Genomic DNA, 22,195 nt, shown 5'->3' on the forward strand with positions numbered 1-22,195 from the left:
CTCCATTCCATGAACTGTCCACTCAAAGCGTTCAATCAATTAATCAAGTGTTGTGCCCAATGACGTATATATAGAGCTAGTCCGCTCACTGCTCGGCGGACAACAGCGGTGCCATGACAAATCGGCGCTGACTTCTGGTAGTGGCAAGAAGCTGTGGCTATTTGATCCTGTGTAAATACACCAACTTCAACTTGTCATCACTAATGGGACAATATGTGTTATGTTATGGCTTTTACTGTTAGCAGACAATAAAATCTCTGTCCTAGGCACGTTTTCACGGCAATCACAGCGTTGTTTAGCCCTCACAGGCACGAAAAAACAAAGCACAAGGCATGTTTCTACGGCAATCACACTCATATAATAGCAAAACACAGAGCCTCCATTCCAATATCCTTCATATTTAGCCTCTTCACACGTTCTGCCTACATGAGGCTACAACAGAGACCACCACACAATGATAATGATTGCTGAATGCTGATGCAGTGATTGTGTCAATAAAAAATATTTCATACTTTCTGCAGCATTAGTGTTTCTAGAAAATATTCAAACCAATGCCAAATAAGACAATTAGTGTTTTAAACAATTTTTCTCCAATTCAAATTATTCAGTTGGACTTTGAAAAGCAGCACATGCAGTAGTCAAAAATTCCAAATTATGTTTTAGTGTAAAGGGGGATGGAAAATTCACAGGCCTGATAGCCTTGAGTACTGCAAATAGAGGTGAAGTTGCAGTCAGTCTGGAGATTTTTGAGTAGTTTGAGCCCAGCCATGACTTTCTAGACCAAATACTTCCAGAGATACAGCAAAAAAGTGTTACAAACAGGCACTATATAACGAAGGAAACCATTGAAAGTATTTATTTTTACAATGGAATACTGCTCCAACTTGTTAACAAAAAATATAAAATACACCACCTAGACAAAAGTTTGTGTTGCTAAATTGCATTACAATAGCTACACCACTTGTAGGTTCATTTGCAAATATCCATGTTCCAATAAAATATTTACAGGGTATCAAGTGCACTTGACAGATAGAAATATGAGAATATAAACGTCTTCTCTGAGAAAATATAGGAGTATTGTCGGAAATATGTATTTCACAATAAAATTCCATGAACAATTTGCTATAAAACGCCAACTTTAGGGCAAAAACAAAATGCTGGAAATAATGATATTGGGAAGTCACTGATTTCTAAATAGAACTGTTTTAGTAAAGGACTCTATGTCGATGTGCTGGTATAATACCACTGCTGCCCGGCTGGTTTGGGTTGTCCTCATTGCGATCTCAAACATTTGATAAAAGAATTAACATGGCAAATTCCCAAAAGATTTGTTTCTCTTTCACCATACCTGAAACAGTGAATGACACACAATGAATGGCTGCAAGTCACTATGAAAGCCAAAAACCGATCCTGAATCATTTTCATAGCCACACAAATTGACACGAAAAGAAAAGTACTAAATTGAAATAATGAGCAACCATTAACAATTAAAGAACATAACCTTTTTCTCTGGTTTCCCCAAACTGAGGGATGGTACAGCCCCTGGCCTGAGAAGCTTGTGTTGAGCATGTTTTGAGAGGTTAAGTCCTCCTCCCTGAAATGGTTGCTGCATACATAATTATGATCATCTCCTCTTGGTCCTCACCACTTCTCTACTGATGGCCTGTATCCATTCCTCTCTCAGTGTGCTGTCCTTGGACTGCTTGGGAAACCTGAAATGTGTGGCATATTATAATACATCCATAGACAATGATGCACTGTGACTGTCACTGAATACTGATAGTCACACCAGCTTACACTGTACAGTTAGTGATTCAGCTAAACTGGCTGAGTGCAGCACTCAAGCCAAGGTCAGAAGGAGTTTCTGTTTGCAAACAAAGAAGCAGAGCAAATTTGAGGCAGAATGTCCCAAATAAAAGAGCCACTTACTTATGAAAGGAAATATTACAAATCGACTGGTGCAGGAGATGGCAGCACACGACTTCACCATGGTCAGATATTAGCCACATCCACCTGAAACCATAACAGAGACACTTAAATTAACAGGTTCATGATGTGATGATTGCAAGGTGAGTGTCAGCATGTTTCCTTTCACTTACATTCCAGAGAAGGAATCACAAAACTGGTGCATTGAAGGAGCTAGCAGAAGTGCTAACTGCTAAGTGCTATGCAGTGACGTATGCACTTGTCAGTGTCAGATATGATCATGCCGTGCTGTTCACCTTCTCAAACAGATTTCTAGTTCATTAACACATATTTTCTGATGACAAAAATAGCCTTGTCACCTGTCACAGGTCAGAGTGAGACCACAGGCACAGGGGGAATGGGAATGCATGGCAGCGAACTGGGCGCTCTCCTGAGGAGAGTCTGCTCAGCTGCAGTCACTGAAAAACCCAGCCAGTGCTGGTCTAGGGCCTCCTGGCCTGGTGTTCTCAACGTATTTCAAGCATTGTGACTTGATTCCAACACAAAAGTTTACTGAACCTTGGTAAATCACGAAACACAAAGTCACATACCGTGCTGACGTTCCATTCTGAAACCACGTCTTGCCACTACTGGAAGTCGGCTCCTATTTGCCGTCTCTCAGCGGCCAGTGAGCGGTCTAGCTCTATATATACGTCATTGGTTGTGCCATTCAGCGTAGGTGATCATTTCTCTCCATCTGGTCCAATCTCTTGTTTTCTGAATTGTGGCTGTTGATTATTCCATGTGTAGCCATGATGTCAGCCTGTCTATCATCTCTGTCTGCCTCGTCCTCTCTTCCCATTATTTTCTCCAGTTGTGACAATATATTCCAGGGTGTCTGTCCTTATAATGTGTCCAAACAAAAGACCAAAAATGTCTCTGCACCAGGCTGTAAATAAGTTTATTTCTCCTGTAAAGTTTTGCATTTTAACATGGGGGTCTATGGTGACTGACCCGCTTTTGGATGCAGCCTCAAGTGGCCATTCAAGGAACTGCAGTTTGTAGCACTTCTGCAATACAGTGTCCTTCCTGATTCACTTCATGTGTCTTTTTCCTGTAATATCTCAGTTCTCTGAAAGACTAGCTAGAGAAAACAGGCAAACACTTGTCAAGGTGGTCTTTTAATGTGGTTGTTGGTGAGGGGTCTGAGCTGCTGAAAAAGAACCTTGACTTCCCCATAGTCTCTAATAAAATTACAGAAAATATCTCTGTGTAGTATGGATTTTTTGTGCTGCTGTAACTCTGTCAGCTCTCATTAAACTGAAACTCTGCCCCTCAGCTACAATCCCAGAACAAACAAGTTTAAGGAGTCAATTTTATTCCTAAATTAATTAAAAGAAAACACAGCCAAGAATGAAACAAACCTGACAAACTCTGGCAGACTGAGTGAAATATGCAAAACAAATTGGCTCGCAACTGAAGCTAATTACCAAACACTGGGAAAGGTTTTATACAGGTTAGATGGGCATCTTTTAAGGGTAGCTCCTGCAAAATGACACCCACCAAAGAGTCTAAAAATATCTCTAATGTCAGGTTGTCTTAAGGTAGCAAAGAAGAAAGTGCAGTCAACTCTGAGCCTCCTGGGTCGGCTCAAACCTCCTGAAGAAAAGCCTCAGACGCTGAGTTGTCTCGCTGTCACTCTGAGTTTCTCTTGGCTGCTGGACAGACTGAATACTCTAGTGAGACCATTAAATCAGGAGAGGAAATTTCCCACTTGTGCGACAGAGAATTCATTAGCTGCTTTTAACACTTCGCCTCTCTGAGCTAGCTGTCGCCCTCAGCATCCTCCTACAAGTGTTTTTATCAAACCCTTAACACTCACCTTCACATTCTGCTGAATCAGTCAGTCGTATGAGCTTACTGTAAGCAGCAAGCCAACGTTTCTGCTGAAGCTGCAGAGTGTGTGTGCGCCTGTATCCTCGTGAAAAAGGAAAAAGTTACAGCTTTAGAGTCTGAGAGAAGTCTTAAAATACAGTTTGGGAGAAAATGTCGTCGTGATGGTTTGAGATTGAAGTTAAGAAACTTCAGTCTCGGTTTTTATTTTATGCTAACTTCTAATTTTATTTTGTTTGATAAACAAACTGCAGTGAGTAATGGGAATTAACTTTTTGCCTACAGCTAAAGATATTTGCAATTTGCGATCTTAACTGCCTGAAATTGTCCAGAGATGTTAAAGTAGAGGAAAAGATTTGAAATCCTGAACTCAAAGTGAAGAAAAAATAAGTTAACTTGAATTTAGTTTTAATCCAACAGAAATTTGACTTTAAATTACAAACAATACTAAAATGATGCAACATTATTACTTCAATCCAACCCATCAAAATAATGTTTACAACTGAAATAGTTTATCTAAATCAGTAAATTGGATTTTTTTGAACTTCGAACTTTTTTTTTTAACTAGGTGCATTTTAATTAAGTTATGGGAATCTCAGGGCCATGAACTGTGTCGGTACTCATTTGTCGTTCAAAGCAGATACGCATTAATTATGCAGAACTTTGGGCCTTCATACAATATATATAAGTGGGTTAAATAAAAGATCACCCCTTTAACAGCTATCATGAGCTGAGAAATTACTTGTAGATACCACATCTACTTGTTGTTTCAGGCTGTAAACACATTTATTTTTGTTGTAAATTTGTGCATTTTAACTTGATGGTCAATGGGAATTGACTCACTTTTGGAGTCAGCCTCTAGTGGCCATTTCAGGAACTGCTGTTTTTAGTACTTCTGCAAACCACAGAACAGTAAGACGTCCCTCCTGATCTACTTTACTCGGCTTTTTGCTGTAATTTCTTTCAACTTGAATTTAGTTTTAATCCAACTACCAGAAATTTGAGTTAAATTACGCAAAATATTAAAGTGATGCAGCACTATTATGTCAATTCAAACCTTTGAAATAATGTTTACAAACTAAATAATTTATCTAAATCAGTAAATTAAATTTTTTTAACCTTGTAAAGAGGCATTGTAACTAAGTTATGGGAATCTCAATTCCATGAACTGTCCTGTGTTGGTACTCACTTGTCGCTCAAAGCAGCCACACATTAATTATGCAAAACTTTGAGCCTTCATGCAGTATAAATAGGTGGGTTAAATAAAAGATCACCTCCCATACAATTATCAGGAGCTGAAAAATAACCTGTAAAGACCACATTTGTTTGTTGTTTCAGGCTATAAACATGTTTATTTCTGCTATAAAGTTGTGCATTTTAACATAGGGTTCGATGAGGATTGGCTCACTTTTGGAGGCAGCCTCTAGTGGCCATTCGAGGGACTGCAGGTTTTAGAACTTCTGCATACAGATCTACTTTAGCCGGCTTTTTGCTGTAATATCACTCAGTTCTCTTAAATACTTACAGAAGAAAACATGAAAGCTGCCAGTAAACTCACTCACGTCAATGCAAACTTTGGCTTTGAGCTTCTGTTTCTCTTTGTAAAGCAACATCTAAGGGCATTTAATGGATCATATTGAATATTAGAGACACACTGAGCCCCCAGATATGTACAGAATTGTTGTTGATCTAAAGGGCACATAAGAATTTGCAGCACTCCTCATGTTTGCAGGTTTTCCTTACATAGTGTCCCTGCTTTGAATTGAGGTGAAAACTGAGCTCAGACAGGAAGTTCATTTAAGAATATTTTCTTTAAATTTGTCATTTTTTAGCTTCTTGATGAGCCATAACACACAATCTATGCAATGAAACTGCATGAAATATTTAAAATTTCCTTTCTGCTCTCATACTTTTGAGAAGGATTTCTGTGTAATTATGCAGCTGAATAATATTTTCTGTTATGACATTGTCTACATGTGCAGTCAGCATTATTTCCACAGATTTACTCTCTAAAAAGATAATGCACAAACGTTTCTACTCCCCCTCTTTTTCCACTTGCTCCGCTGCTGTCTCTTTTGTTTTAACTTCCCTCTATTCGCTGAGCTGGACGTGAGCAGGATTGTCACGCTGATGTCCCCTACGATCTCCTCACTCTGTGCTTTGGTCCTGGTTCCATGTCTTACAGCAGATGTCCTCTGTGGGACTCCCACAAGCCTGAAGCAGCAAAATGTCGTTTACAGCAGCAGTGTAGGAGCACGTGCAGCCCTGCAACTGGCCTCCTGATGATATTTTTAATGGACTTCTGTGATTTGATGTACGATATGTAGCAGCTCCCTGTTCGCAGCGATGCCAGAAACCAGCGGGGTTTCTGTGAGGTTAGGGAGGAAATGGAAGTTCAGCCTGAAGGCAAAATGGAGTTTGTGTTTCTGTCCATCTGCTGCAAGATTTGGAGATAGTTTGGGGCTTCTTGCCACCAGAATTTCTAGATATGTGAGCTGTTCATCTGAAGATTAATGTATAATATGTCAACTGATGTCTTTATCCAGTGTGAGTTTAGATTATGGGATTACAGTTAGGTTTCAGCCTATAAACTACAGTGTAAATCTTTCCAATTCACTGTCATTTCTGTACTTATTGTATATTAGAACAGTATATAGGCAGCTAGAAGGGAGAAGGTGTTATGTTAGGGGATATTGAGGCATGCTGTCTTCAAATTATAACAAAACAACACAATTTATTACAGCTACAAACTGTAAAAACAAAGATTTGTCGGATTTCCAACTTTCCAATGGTCCTTGAAGACACGCTTTATTAGAAAAGTTGACCAAATCTGAGTTCAAAATCATGGAATTTAATTGAAATTACTATAATATATATGTACAATATCTCTGTACTATACTATAGATGTACTACACCCCTGTACTATACAATATATGTACTATATCCCTGTACTGTACTATATAAATATACACAAAATCCTTGTACTATACTATATATGTATAATATACCACAGATGTCCGTCGGGTTCTACCAGGACGGAATTTCTGTTGCACAGTGCGCTCATTTCCACTTTTGATGCCACATGTCAAATGCATAATCCAGTTAATTTTCAAAATAATTGATAGAATACTGTATTATCAAAGTAATTGATACCTGCAGCCCTAATTGAAATTACTTTCTTCTATGTGTCTCATTAAAAAAAAAGACTGCCCAAACAATTATTTGCAGAAACCAGATTATGCAAAAAGCAAACAATCCAGCTGTGGCTGGGTTGAACTGCAGGTTCTGTAAAATATCTATGGCATGCAGAGTTACTTAGTTCCATTATTGGTAACACCTAAGGTCACTTGATCCCACTTTTTTAAGGTTTCTTTAAACAGTTTAAATTTCTTTCTCTTCCAGTCATGGTTGCTCTGTTTCCATTTTCTGGCTCATGGTTTGATAAATTGGTGGTGTAGATGTAAATGTTTTTCCATTTAGATTCAGGAAATTTGTGTGCATCTGCTGTCACATGTTTTTATCTGTATGTGACCCCTGATGTTTAATCATTAATCCACCATACGGGCAGATAAGAGAACACAATGTGTGACAAATAATGATGTTTTGCAAAGAATAACTTTCCTTTGCATTCTGTAACTGCAGTAAAAGATCACACAACAATTGCAGACATATTGATCTACTTTGCACGAGCAGTATTTGGTCTGTCATTTACACGTGCACGAATACACACCGAGTGCACAATGACATCCAAACGCAGAAGCCATTTATCCGTGCGGCCGCAGCGCGCTCGTTTATCCACGAACGGCAAGCAGTAATTACTCTGTCTGTGGTTGACTTTTAATTACATCTCAGCAGCCAGCCCGGCATTGTCTGGTGTGTGTGAGTGTGTCAGGATTCTTATCTTACACTCGCAGTAACACACTCCCCGGCTGCAGCACAATGACCACAGCTCCCCACCACCTGCTGTTGTGTGAGAACAGAGAGCCAGAAAGAGTTGGACCAGGCTTCATGCTTTAAGACGCTGCTTCAGGTTGCACATCTGAAGCCACGGTGACTCGGTGGTGTGTGTTGGAGCGTGTTTCTTGAATGCATTGTCAGGTTTTTGTTGTTGTTGTGCATTCAGCCTTAACTCCCAGAGATCAGGATTCATTTATTCCTCTGTGTGGGCGACTCTGTCATAATGTCTTTTCATTTATCGTCTGTTCATTGAAGCAAAAAGTTTGACATTTTGGTCCAAACCCACAACTGCAACCAAATACTAGACGCAAGAAGGAACAACTGACAGTCCAAATGTCCAACAATAACAGAAAAGTGAAATTATCAGGAAATAGAGGGTTCAAAGTTAAGATGTGCGTTATGTTTTATTTCATTTTCTTGCCAGTCTCACTCTTCTAAGTAGCTCTTTGACTGTAAAACTCTTGTTACAGACACTAAGTAATCTAACTGTACTATTAGTCAATTTCAAGTCATGCAGAAGGTTCCTGAACTTTTTGAGGCTTTAACAAATAAAACATAAGCTGAGAGCTCGGAGCAGCATTTGGATGGAAGTGAGAAAAGGAGTTCAGGAAGTAAAAGGTGTGAAGGTGCAGCGAGGATAAAGAGGAACAAAGAGAAGACAGCAGATAAATCAAACAGTGGAGGAGAAAGTGCACCCGAGCTTACGAGACGTTGTATTTATCCTAATAAGAGATTATTCATGAACACTCTCCGCTGAGCGAGATCCACTTCTGCTCCTCTGGTCATTAGATTTCCAAAGACAACAATGAAGGCAGCCTCTCATTGATCAGCTGCAGCTTTCAGGCAGATAGGAAGAGACACACAATGACCGGCCTGTTTACGCAATATTCCTGAACCTTGAATTAGCCGAGAGGGCAAGAAAAGATGGTGCTTAATGTTAATATGCTACCGCTGCTGCTGCTGCTGCTGGCCATCAGAGCCATCAGAGGTCCTTTCGAGTGGCCACTCTGCCTTGATGCTTTTCATCCAGCGCACAGATTCATGTTTCCTCTTCAGCCACTTTTCTTTTTTGCTTGGAAGCTGCAGCTGAAAGAGGAATCCTTTGATCCGTGCAGCAGCCGCCTTTGTCTGTCTTTAGCCGTCAGGATGTCAGAGCCGTTAATTACACCAGCTGCATGAATAATGTCATGACAAAATTTTGCAAACATGGTGACAAAAATGAGTTGTTGTTTTGGGTAAATGGCTTTCGTTGATAGATCTCCTCTATAATGATGTTGTTCTTAAAATATGTGTCTTTGTATTTGTTGCACATCTCCTGTTAAATATCATTGCGATTTTACACTAATTACGGTGTTTACGGTGTTCAAGCAAACCACAATGCAGTCTAATGGCAAAATATGGCATATTTACACTGATCCATATGAATTTCACAGTAAAATTGTGAAATTCCCTCAATAAATACATAAATGCTATATTTATTTTCAGATTTGTTGCACATCTCTTATTACATATCATTGTAGTTTATGCGTAAAACATTGTTTACATTGTTAGATTAAACCATAATGTAGTGTAACACCAAAACATGTCATATTTACATTGGTCTGTACTAGTTGCTCAGTGAAATTTGCATTAAAATTGTGAAAATTTTTCACTGTTGGCTGGCTTCCACTCTCGAGTTTCATATTTCTGAAAGACATTAAACCCAAAAAATGGAGTTTGAATTCATGTGGGACCATTCTTTTTTGTACTAATTTCATATTTGTGTGTTTTCAGTTACTCTTTGCTTTACTCTGCAGAATGACCTGGCTAAGATGAAAAATAAATTAGATTTGGCTCAAAATGCATAAATGCTGTATTTATTTTTGGATTTGTTGCACATCTCCTGTCAAATATCATTGTAGTTTAGGCGTAAAACATTGTTAGACTGAACCACACCACCGTCGCTTACAAAATCATGTCCCACGACTATTGAAGAGATGGACTCTAATGTTTTAATTCCATAATTATATATATGTATGTTTTTTTTAATGCTTCTCTATCATAAATATTGCTGAAATAGAAAAAAAAATGGCACTTTTCTGTTTAATTTACAATGTTACTGGTCATTTATTAGGGCTGGGACGATACACTTCAGTCACGATCCGACCCGTATTGCAATTCTGTAGGTAGCTATAATAAGTAACACATTTACCTTAAAATGTGTAAACATGAAACAGTAAAGTCTTAAAAGTTCACAAAACTAGTGTTTGAAATTCATTAATTTTTTGAGATTGAAAAATGCATTAACAGAACAGAATGTAACAAAGTGCTGAAAGTGTTCCTTAAAAAATAAAGGAATGCAAAAGTATTGAAAGTATTGCGATACTTGATAAACGATCCGATACTGGTAGTGTAGCAACAAGGATCGCGATATATTGCCAAACGATACTTTGTCCGAGCCCTATCATTTATGATATACTGGTGTGGCTGGGTGGGGGGAGGGCAAGACGGATGTTGTTGTTGTTGTTTTTGTTTTTGTTTTGTTCTAAAAATTGAAAATTAATAAAAAGAATATTCAAAAAAACAAAAACACGTCCTATTTACTTTGATCGGTAGGTTGGTTTGGCACATTTTTAACAAATGACTGGCTTCTACTCTCAAGTTTCATGTTTCTCCAAGACCTTAACCTAAAACATTTGTTGCATTTCTGTTTTCAGGACTTTCACTGTATCTTTTTATTGCATTTTTCAATGTAGTGCATTTTTTATTCACAGTATATCTCACACTTTGTTGTTCATTTTGTATTTTAGTATTTTTTCTGTTCTATTTATATTATATTAATATTCTTTGACTGTTCTACTACTGTATTTTAGTATCAGTAAAGTATTTCTGTTCAGTTCTGCTCTATTTGTGAAGCTGGAGCCAAAGGAGGTCTGGCAGTTTGGATCAATCCATCACTTCATTGATTGAATTTGATGAATCAGTTGTGATGAAGCTGTAAACGTGAGCAGACTGTTGTGTTTGTGTGCAGCTAGACGCCGGTTCCTCCTCTATTTTGACTCTCACTGTGTCATTGCAGTGGATAAACTGTGTCAGATTCCAGCAGCTGTGCAGTCAGAACCGAGCCGCCGTCCCCATTCCAGCTGGGAATTCTCTGTCACGGCTCGCTGCCTTCCCCTCGTGGCCGGCAGATGGAAAAATTTGGCATTGTGATGTAGAAAGTCAGAGCTTGTTGGCTGGTCTGTTTTCTTTTTTCCACAGCGCTATCACGTTTCCCTTCAGTTCATTCCTTACTTGCTTTTTGTGGCTGGATGTGGAGTCACAAGTCAACATCCCAGGCGGTCCTGGTCCAGTTTTTCCATTAGCTTAGCGTAGCTATACTTGGTAGGAGCTCTGTGTGTGTGTTGAGTCCTTCGTGACCCCTTGGCATTCCTACAGAGCTCCATAACCCGCCATTGGGGCTGTATCGGGTTCCCCGTCCCGGAAATAGGCCCGGAGCAGTCGGAAATCTCTGTCCTGGAGCATTCCAGCTCCGGTGCTTGTCGTTTTATAAATGTTTGGAAAATAGTTGCCGTGTGACACCAGAGTTCAGCCGTCAGGGTGACCAAAAGTGACACCATGATCGGGCCAAGTGGGTCAGTGAGCGCTGAGTGAAGGATTGTGGGTGCTGACTGATGTATCACCGTGGGCCGTGGGAGTGGGTTCCTGTTACTATTGTTGTCCTGGCCTGATGGGAAGCTGTTGTCGCTATGCAGCAGACAGATCCTAATCCTGCAGCTTTCCATAAAGATGCCGGCTGTCCTCAGGTGTCAGGATGCCGCAGCGACACTAATCCTGGTATTTTCCCTCCTGCCTTTATTTTTATGGAAGCTATAAAATCATACTGTTGAGTCAGTGGCTGGACTGGAACCAAGAAGATATAATTTCGATCCTAAGTCGCCTCTTCAGCATTTTACAGCAGATGCATGATTACCCACATGGAAAAGAAAGAGGAAAACTTTGGCTCCAATACTGAGTTTATATTTTATGTATGAATATTTTATTTTTATGGGTCACTTTATTACTTTTGTCACAGAGCACATATATATATACGTATATTGCTTTTTTTTTAAAAAAACCTGTAGCATCTGAGCCGTGACTACTCAGCTCCTCCTGCCCTGACTGCAAAACTTCAACATGTCTCATTTTTTAAAGATATATCCTTATTATATATGCACATATATCACTGTCTGTGTGGATTATTTTTAAAGGAGACTTGGCTTTAATATATTTTTTAAGATTTTTCTGAATTTTAAGAGATGATGCACTTATAAAAACCTGATTTTGAAAAAATCTTAGCAAAACTTTTACATCTTCTGTTATGAAAAGAGTCATAAACAATTATTTTTTTGTATTATGTGTGTTTCCATTTAAGTTTTATGTTTATTTGTGTATTTGTGTGACACCTGACATTTGTTTCGTACAGTTTTTGCAAGATTTTGGTTTCACTAATGGTTTTCCAAATCGTACAGGTTTGATATTTTGCACTAAGGATATTATTTTAGTACTTATAAATCCACAAATTCTATGAGTTTTTGGTTGACTATAATGTATATGACTTACAAATTCTTTAATTTATCGATATCTTTTCCATTTGGATGCCCACCTAAGTCGTCTAGATTTATTTATTTTGTTTATAAAGGTTGATCTAATGTGGATCTTCTCTGTGTTTTCTGTCTTTCAGTACCGGATCGGGCAGCTGTACATGATCAGTAAACACAGTAATGAGCAGAGTGAACGTGGGGAAGGTGTGGAGGTGGTTCAGAACGAGCCGTACGACGATCCGGAGCACGGATCGGGACAGTTCACCGAGAAACGGATCTACCTCAACAAGTAAGTGAAAATATACTTGAGAAAAAAAGTATCTGGACAGTTAAACTTTCAGAAAACCTTTGCTGCAGGTCTTCTCCCCATTCTTCTCCCTACTTTCCTGTCTGCCTCTCAACTTCACCTGTCAAAAAATGGCCATAAAAATAACTGTTTAAAAATGAAAAATGACCACACACTGACAAAAGCTGCTACGTATGACTTAAATAAATGCTCGTCGAAATGAAATGTAATAAAGTGTATAATATGTCAGAGAGGACATGCTCTATCCAAATATTAGCAGAGATGAATTTGCTCCACATTGTTTGGAGTCAGAACTTGTAGCTCAGAGACAAACATATCCTTTAGTTAATAATCACTCTGTCATTACTTTGTGTAGAATTTCAGTAATTGACTTTTTACTGGATCTTGATAACTTGACTCAACCAGCATTTTTGACTTGTTTTTTTTTCTTTTTAGGAACTGAAAGTAGGTAAAGTTTAACTCCTTTCTTCCGGAAGCATTTTTCTTGTAGACCAGTGGAATCCTCCTCGCTCAATTAGCTGTTTATCAATCAGCAGAGATTTGACCATGAGAAAAGACAAAACGATGTCGTTTCACTGCTTAGCCGCCACTGTAAACACACAATGAACCACCGGAGGGATGTTTGAAGATCAACATTTGGTATCTTTTCTTGCTGAAATAAGCAGCACGGTAGAAATAGTCTAATGAGAGATAATCACAGAATATCACAAGTCTGCTGTTGTGTTTCTGGAATGAATGTTTTTTGTCTTTTCATCTCTTTTCAGCTCAGAGCTTTGTTGAACTCGATAAGCGTGAAATTGAGTATTTAATTCTCTGTTTTGTGGATTACAGTTGAATTAGCTGCTCTCTTCGCTCTCATTTCTCTTCTGAATGTGACCTAATATCACCTCCTGCACAACAGCAGCATCACAGCAAAAAGAGGGAACAGCAGAAATGAGTCAGACTTCTTGCTGATGTGGCTCAGCAGCTCTCTAATTTCTCTTTAATTTCAAGCGATAATAAAAGATGAGATTTAGTGCTGGAGGAGAATTTAAATGCTTTTAGATAAGTGGATTTATATTTTCTGCTATATACTGACGAATACTTAGGGCTGCTGTGATTTTGAAATGTTATTTAATTCTTTTTCAATCCATTTTGCTCCTCATTACTGGTAGATTACTGGCGTCCACTGCCACTTTTTTTGCTCTACATCTGTCAAATTGTCTCCTCCAAGTTTTTTAAATTTCCTTTCTTATTTGCCAAATGCAGTTGGTTGAATATTAGAAGTTAAGAAACACAGAATAAACAGAAGAACGGGTTGCAAAGGGTGTATAATGCTGTGTAAATAGTGATTAAAATGGTGTTTCTGTTAGTTTCATCCAGCTGGATTTACATGGGTGAATGGAAATGATTCTAACATTTATGGAAAATATTCACAGTCAGATCAGAGAGGCCTAATCATACCGGATAGCAACATTATCTACAGACTTCAGCTGCTGTTGTGTTTTAGCCAGCGGTTCCTTCTGCAGCTGCAGTTTAGTCACAGGCTGCTGGTTTATTGGTCAAAAACATCAGTAGATTCAACCCAAACTCTTGGCGGGAGCAGGAGTCCATCAATGGCGCCGCTTTCTGTCAAACTGATTCCACTCATTGATTTAGAGGTCGGAGCTCCGCAGCTCGTTTCTGCTGCTTTAATTAAACATCTTCCTCAAACATTCGCTGACTGGAAGAACTGAACCGAGGCCGAACATCGACGACACTTTAGTCCTGCAGAGTTTAACGTCAGTGAAGTCGTTTCCATGGCGATCCCACACACACAGTCTCCAGGTTCATCGGCTAATGTGCAACAGCAAATTTTCACTGCTGCTAATTAAAGGACTTAAACAAATCACTAAAATGTAGATGACAAACATTTTTGCTTTTTATTTCAGTCTCCTGTTTAAATGCAGGGACTGCAGCGTAGTAAAATAAATGTTTTCTGGTCATATTTACACACTAGTGGCACTATTCATTCATTTATTCATGCATTCATTCATTCATTCTTCAATTTATTTATTTATTTATTTATTCATTCATACATTTATCAATTTATATAATCAGTCATGTTAATTTACTGTATTGTCACAAATATTTCCTTTTCACTATTGTACATTAATCTGTACAATTAGATGCAATTGGTGACTTTAAACAGAAAAAGTAGCAGTGGTTTGTAATATTAGATGTTTGTTAAATGTTTGATTTCTTCTCCAATATCAGATGCTGAATGCATTTTTTATCAGTGTATCTAATATTAATAAGCACTTGTAACTGTTTTATTATTAAAAAAATAACTTTTTCTGCAGCCAGTTAAAATCTTCTTTATAATGTAGTATTATTTGATTATGTTTTTAGGTGATTCATTGTTTTTGCACACGGAAATATGGTTTAATAAACATTTAAGATGCAGAAATTACATATTTCTTGTAAAATCAAGGTGAGAAAGTGTTTTCCAGGAATATCACAGGTTTGTTTTGTTGTGTTTTGCTTTGCGGTAAATTTTTCCTGGTTAAAAACAGCAGCTTTATTTCTGTTTCTGTTCTCCCTGGATGGTAGTCTGACTGTATTTCTTCCAGAGTTTCATTACGAGGTCTTGTTTTTGGTGAGATAAGATGGCAGGGTGTTCACAAAGGTCCGTCAGATTCTGTAACAGACGACTGGGACACTCGGATGTTAAACTGGGAGACGAAACCAAAGCAGAATAACAAGAGAGCGATGAGGTGGAGCTCTGTGGTCAGAAGTGACAAGTAAGTGGACCTCTGGGAAATCTGAGGTGTCAGCGACCGTCAAGAGGAATTCATAGTGCCGTGTGTGTGTGTGTGTAGACGTGTGTGTGTGTGTGTGTGTGTGTGTGTGTGTGTGTGTGTGTGTGGTTGGCTGGGTGTCAGAGTGTGTGTGGGCAGAGAAAGATGAGGTCAGTGCAAGTGATGGATAATTTGAGCAGTCGCTGTCGGACGCCGAGCCGCCCTCCGCCCACAAACCACCTGTTATCATGTTAGAGCTGCAGTGTGTGTGTGTTTGTGTGTGTGAGTGTGTGTGTGTGTGTGTGTTTATGTTTAGTTAGTTTAAACAGTGTATTCTTGGCCATGTTGTTGTTACTGAAAAAAGTAAAAGTGCAAAAACATTTCTTTAGGGTTTGGCATTGTTTTGGTCTGGGTTAAGGTTAGGGTTAGGGTTAGGGTTAGGGGTTAGATATGAATGGGAGTCAATGGTATGTCCCCACAATGATTGAAAAACATAGTATATGTGTGTGTGTGTGTGTGTGTGTGTGTGTGTGTGTGTGTGTGTGTGTGTGTGTGTGTGTGTGTGTGTGTGTGTGTGTAGCCTTTAAATAAGGCAGTGTGAGGACTTGTGACCAGTCCGCTGTGTCTGGACTGGACCTGAGGGAGCCTCCAAACCAGTTTCATTACCACATTCATCGTCTGGAACAGGGGTATCAAACATGCGGCCTGCGGGCCAAAACCGGCCTTCCAGAGGGTTCAATCCGGCCCACTTTGCAAAGTGTAAAACAAATACAGAGATGACATTAAAGCTGCTGTCCGGAGTTTCCGTTTGTTTTCAATTTATGTATCATTGTTTAACAAAGCTTAAATGTGTTAGTCTAGTTCGATACTATAATATAAAGTTAGTATAACGCGATATGAAAATTTATTCCTGAGCTCCGCCTTCCTCTCATAGACCCCCATGTTATTCCAAAAAGCGCCGGTCGCTGCCGACCAATCAAGTTCGAGCTTCAGCTTTGTCATGCTGTCAATCAACGGTTACGCGCACAGCAAGCAAGCCCATGCAGAGGTGGGCGAGCTACGCACTACGCAACCGCGCGCACATTTGTTTTGCTTGTGGAGGAGAGAGCATCAGGGATCAGCAACTTCCAGAAAAGTTACCGATCCCACGGCTTGTCAGGCCAAGAGACTGCAGGACCTTTTTTGGCTCGGGGTGCTCGCGTCGCTCCCCGACCACGGCCTCCATAGCCCGCCTGACGGCTTCGTTTAGATGCCCGACCTCTGGAGGAAGATGTTGGGGCGTCTGGGACATACTCTTCGTCAGAGGAGTCATGCAATTCTGAACTCTAGATAGAAATAAATAAACAATATAACACATATACACGTGTAAATGCACTAAGTTTGATAAACAACGTCATCGAGAGGGATACACGAGTGTAATCACATATTGAAACTTTACTAGTTCGTCCTAGCAGATTCATGTTATTTTGGTATTAGGACAAGTTAGACTCAATTACAGCATTCTAACGTAATTCCTTTATTATTTACTAAATGTACTAAATGTACAAGAGGGGAAAACAGCAAAACAGGCGAGATGCTGCAGCACTCCGGGCACTTCTCTCATGTACTGCGCGCGTGCACAAATAAAGGGGCGAAATCAGAGGGAGGGACGGTGGGACCAACAGCGTTTTGGGAGACGCTGCGATTCAAACTCCGGACAGCAGCTTTAACTGCAAACTGTAAATTTGTAAAACTGTAACTTTAAAATAATGTCTGGATAAAGTAAAATACTAGATTGTTCAGTTCCAGATACTTTCTGTTTCGTTTTTTTTAGTTTGAGTGAATGTGTAAACTACAATTCCAAGGCTAGCAAATGGAATTTTAAGGCTAACAACTAGCCTTCATAGGATAACTACTAGCAGTCCTTGGTCATAAAGTAGCATTAATGGACTAACAACTGTCACTCCTCGACTAGCAACTAGCAGTCCTGGACTAGCAACTGGAATGCTAAAGCTAACAACTGTCCTTCTTTGGATGATCCGTAGCATCTCCATGCTACCATTAACAGGCTAACAAATAGCATTCCAAGGATATGTGTATGCAATGTCTATCTATCTATCTATCTATCTATCTATCTATCTATCTATCTATCTATCTATCTATCTATCTATCTATCTATCTATCTATCTATCTATCTATCTATCGATAGAAATAGGTGTCATAATTGTATATATTTGTATTGTATCTTACATCTATAAACAAAAATTGTGCGTTATATAAATATTTAGGAAACTAGAAATTATAAATCAATAATTTTTGGAAAAGGGCTGGGATTAAATCGGCGTTTGTTTACGTCTTCTCACTCTGTTTCCAATATGTAGACCTCGTCCAGAAATGTAGAATATTATTTTTGCCTTATGATTCTGTTTTGGGGGCTGCTCAGTGGGATAGTGGTTAGCACTTTTGCCTTGCAGCAAGGAGATCCCTGGTTCAAATCCCAGGGTGGGCCTGGGATCTTTCTGCATGGGGTTTGCATGTTCTCCCTGTGCATGTGTGGGTTTTCTCCGGGTACTCCGGCTTCCTCCCACAGTCCAAAAATATGCTGAGGTTAATTGATGACTCTAAATTGCCCGTAGGTGTGAATGTGAGTGTGATTGTTCATCTGTATATGTAGCCCTGTGACAGACTGGTGACCTGTCCAGGGTGTCCCCTGCCTTCACCCGAGTCAGCTGGGATAGACTCCAACACCCCCCGCGACCCCAGTGAGGATAAGTGGTATATAGAGGATGGATGGATGGATTCTGTTTTGCATGTCTGTGTATTTATGTATAATGTTAATTCCTTGTTTACTTGGTATTTGTCTTTACGTATTTGAAATAAATGTATCAATCAATCGATCAGATACCTGTGGCTGAATGTTTTGTGTCTTTGTAGATAAACTGTGATCTGGAAGTTGTAATGTGTGAATGATAAACTGAGGCTGAATGTTGTTGAAAGTGAACTTGTTTTTCTTCTGATATTTCAGGTTGTCCAGGATGTTTCTGTCTCTCTATCTGTCCTGTTTTCTGCTGCCACTTGCACAGTTTTTGACATATTTTTGTAAAGTTTTCTATTTACGTCTTTTACTCACTATTTAGTTATTTTTTTTCTTATTGTATTTGCTAAACTTATTTATCTTGTATGTTTTAAAAGGGAGAAAGTTATCCGGAATTTCATGAAACACTATAATGTATAATGACAGTAAAGCTTTCTAATCTAGATAGTTCGTTAAATGTGAACATTTTCAGAATGCACTAAAACAAAGGAAACATTTGGAGTTGTGGTTATTTATCGGACGTTATGCTGTGATTTTACTGGTCCTGTATGTGGCCCCTGAACTAAAATGAGTTTGACACGTCAGAAAAAGAGAAGAAGGGCGATGACGCAGAGGTTAAAACCAGAATTATCCAGAAATCAACTTAATGACGGCCTTGTGTCCAATTACGGTGCTATTTTCTGCCCCTGATTGGCTGATTTTCTGGCAGCAGCAGTGAACCGTTCCTGATGGGACTGGGTAATGACTGTCTGAACCCACTGTTCTCTGAGCTTATAATCAGGACTTACTGTACTTTTGTTGGAAATTGGTAAAAGTTTGGCTTGGCAGTTCTCCTCCATTTCCTCCTGGTTAACCGAGGTGTTTGCTCTGATGTCCCCTTTTCCCAGCTTGCATTTGTATTGGACGCCCAGCGAGGTTAGAATCCATTTGTGTCAGTAATAGCTGGGCCTCTGTATTTTCCTCCCTGCCCCTCTTTTCATCTATCACGGTGAAACTCTCCTGCAGGGTGCGAGGGTGTAATCAGGGGAATCAGCTTCCCCAGGAGGCCGTCATGGCTGCTTCGTACGGCTTCCATCACGGCTCCACGCAGCTGGATGCTTCCCCAACCCTGTCCTCTCGCTTCCTGTTAGTTTACTAACCGATCCGCTCTTCTTTCTCTCTGTTCCAGCAAACTGCCCAGCTGGGCCAGAGCTGTGGTCCCTAAAATCTTCTATGTGACGGAGAAGGCTTGGAACTACTATCCATACACCATCACAGGTAATAATCTGATTTTAGATCCCACCTTCATGTTTACCTGCTGCCGTTGTTATCTGCAGTGCATTATGTCGTACAACTGGTTGAAAATAATAGAAACTGCCTCTCCTAGTAATGATTACTCCCTCCGAAATAACATCCCCGATGTCAATAACGTCCATTTTCTGCAGCCCAATTCAAACACAGTCCTGTTCACCTGCTGGCAGCCAATATATGGGATCATTGGGAGGGCAAAAGGATATAGAGGCAATATTCTGTCCAACAGAAATAGAGCTCAGATAAAGAATGAAGTGTGAGGCTAAAAAACATCCTCACTGTGAGCTTTTTGATTGCATTTGATGTGAGAATGTCACCAAAGTTGTTTAGACTTTCATAATTTGCAGCATTTTTAACACACAAAATGAACCCCGCACATATAAATAGCAGTTTGTTATTTACATTTTTTCAATCTCTGTCAAAAGGGGTTGTTATCAGCAGCATTTAAAGGCATATATTTATGTTTCTAGGGATTCCATAATGCAAAGTCAACACAAAGGTGATGCATTTGTCAGATTCCTATGGAACCTGTCATTTAACCAACTCAAAGAGTGGTTTTAAATGTAACGTAAAATGACGATGAATAAATAAGCAGCCTGTAAATATCAGATTTCCTCATGTTTATAGTATAGATTCACCTTTATGTTCCGTGTCACTCAGATTTTAAAACATAGGACTCTGTCGCAGCAAAATGGACTTCTCTCATGAACTTTTACTGCAGCCGAAGTGCTGCTGCTGAGGCTTAATGGACCTTTTTTCCATTTTGAACTAAATGATCTTTTTTATCCTCTTTTTTTCTCGTCTTATCTGTCTCACACTGTTTCTGTTTCTCCTCTCCTCTGCCTCCCCTCTCTGTCCATTACGCTGATGGCCTCGGCTGATGATATGATCAGAGTACACGGTGAGTAGCTTCACTGCGTCTGCACTCATGCACACCCAAAAAAACACACTTTTATCCTGCAGCTCACATGCACATCTTCTGAAGGTGAGAAAAGCTGCCGTCATACTCACATGCAGTTATTAAAAAATGCAAAATATTTAAACGAAATGCATGAAGTGCAAATAGGGTCAGTAGGGCATGACGCATTTGTGAGCAGCACTGATCCCAAACGCAAGAAAAGAGCTGATTTCACATGAATAAATAAATAAAATGCAGATTAAAAGGCCTGAGCTCACATAAAGCAGGCTGAATTTAAATGCAGAAAACACAGAACCACATATATTACTGTATCTATTACTGTAAACACGATATTTGATTCTTATTAAAGCTACAAATCATTGTGGAGCCCATGAGGCCCATTTTCTTACATTTTAGTGCTTGTTTCTTTTTCATTCCTAGCAGTATTTCCTCAAATATCTTCATTCAACTCACTCTGCTTTAGCACATTTTGTTGGTTCTGGTTCTATAAGTTGACATTTTTGGGTTGCTTGTCCAACTTTGTAATGTTTCTGATCAGTTTAAGCTGTTTTACCTGATTTTTACCTCCACCAGGAGGTTATGTAATCACCGAAGTTTGTTTGTCTGTCTGTCCGTCTGTGTGTGTGTGTGTGTGTGTGTGTGTGTGTGTGTGTGTGTGTGTGTGTGTGTGTCTGTCTGTTTGTCTGTTAACAGCATAACTCAAAAAGTCATGGACGGATTTTCACCAAATTTTTACAGGATGTCCGGAATAGCACGAGTAAGAATCGATTAGATTTTGGAGGTGATCCGAATCACCGTCTGGATCCAGGAATTTCAATTGTCCTTCGACCTTCAAAAAATTCCTGGATCCAGACGGTGATTCGGATCACCTCCAAAATCTAATCGATTCTTACTCGTGCTCTTCCGGACATCCTGTAAAAATTTGGTGAAGATCCGTCCATGACTTTTTAAGTTATGCTGTTAACAGACAGACAGACAGACACACACACATGGACACACAGATGGACAGACAGACAAACGGGATGGCGGAGGTATGCGCTCTCAGAGTGCTTTTCTAGTTCCTATTGTTTTCCGTCATAAATGTATGTTTTTTACATTTATTATATGATCTTTTTTTGGATTTTATGGCTGGTGCAGGATTTGGATAATCAATCAGGACAAAACATGACATCTGAAGAATCATTTGAGGGGTCTGCTAACTTTTTTTTTACTACTTTTTGACATTTTGCACACCAAAAGATAATCAACACATCTGGAAAACTAATAATCACAGCAATATATTGTAAATATAATGGTTAGTTGCAGCTCTACATGCAAAAACATTCAGAAAAGAAAATCAGCAGGACTGATCCCATTCATAAACAAATGCAAGAAAAGAGCTGATTTCACATGAATAAATAAGTAAAATACAGATTGAAAGGCCTGAGCTCACATAAAGTAGGCTGAATTTAGGTGCAGAAAACACAAAACTACATGTATTATTCATGTTGTGATATAAACTACATATATACCACAACATGTACTTGTTTGAATTTTACTTTTTTTTTTTTTGCTTGCTTGTGTTTAACTCTCTTTTAGCTGTAATTTTGTAACTGTGTTATAATAATAATGGATTAGATTTATATAGCGCTTTTCTATGTAGGCATACTCAAAGCACGTACAATGGATCCATTATTCATTCACTCACACTCTGGTGGTGGTAAGTTACATTTGTAGCCACAGCTGCCCTGGGGCAGACTGATGGAAGCATGGCTGCCAATCCACTCCTACGGTCCCTCTGACCACCACCAACATTCACACACCAGTGTG

General features: G+C 39.3%; 1 protein-coding gene across 1 annotated transcript in view; it reads left to right on the forward strand.

The window, feature by feature from the left end:
- Positions 1-22,195, forward strand: part of pitpnc1a (phosphatidylinositol transfer protein cytoplasmic 1a) — an 82,333-nt gene that overhangs the window by 45,271 nt on the left and 14,867 nt on the right. The window contains exons 2-4 of the mRNA XM_022201241.2: positions 12,458-12,606; positions 19,346-19,434; positions 20,361-20,368. Of these exons, the coding sequence (XP_022056933.1) occupies positions 12,458-12,606; positions 19,346-19,434; positions 20,361-20,368 (246 nt within the window). The remainder of the gene's footprint in view (positions 1-12,457; positions 12,607-19,345; positions 19,435-20,360; positions 20,369-22,195) is intronic.

The sequence above is a fragment of the Acanthochromis polyacanthus genome, chromosome 21 (genome assembly GCF_021347895.1).
Source record: "Acanthochromis polyacanthus isolate Apoly-LR-REF ecotype Palm Island chromosome 21, KAUST_Apoly_ChrSc, whole genome shotgun sequence".
Classification (NCBI taxonomy): Eukaryota; Metazoa; Chordata; class Actinopteri; family Pomacentridae; genus Acanthochromis; species Acanthochromis polyacanthus.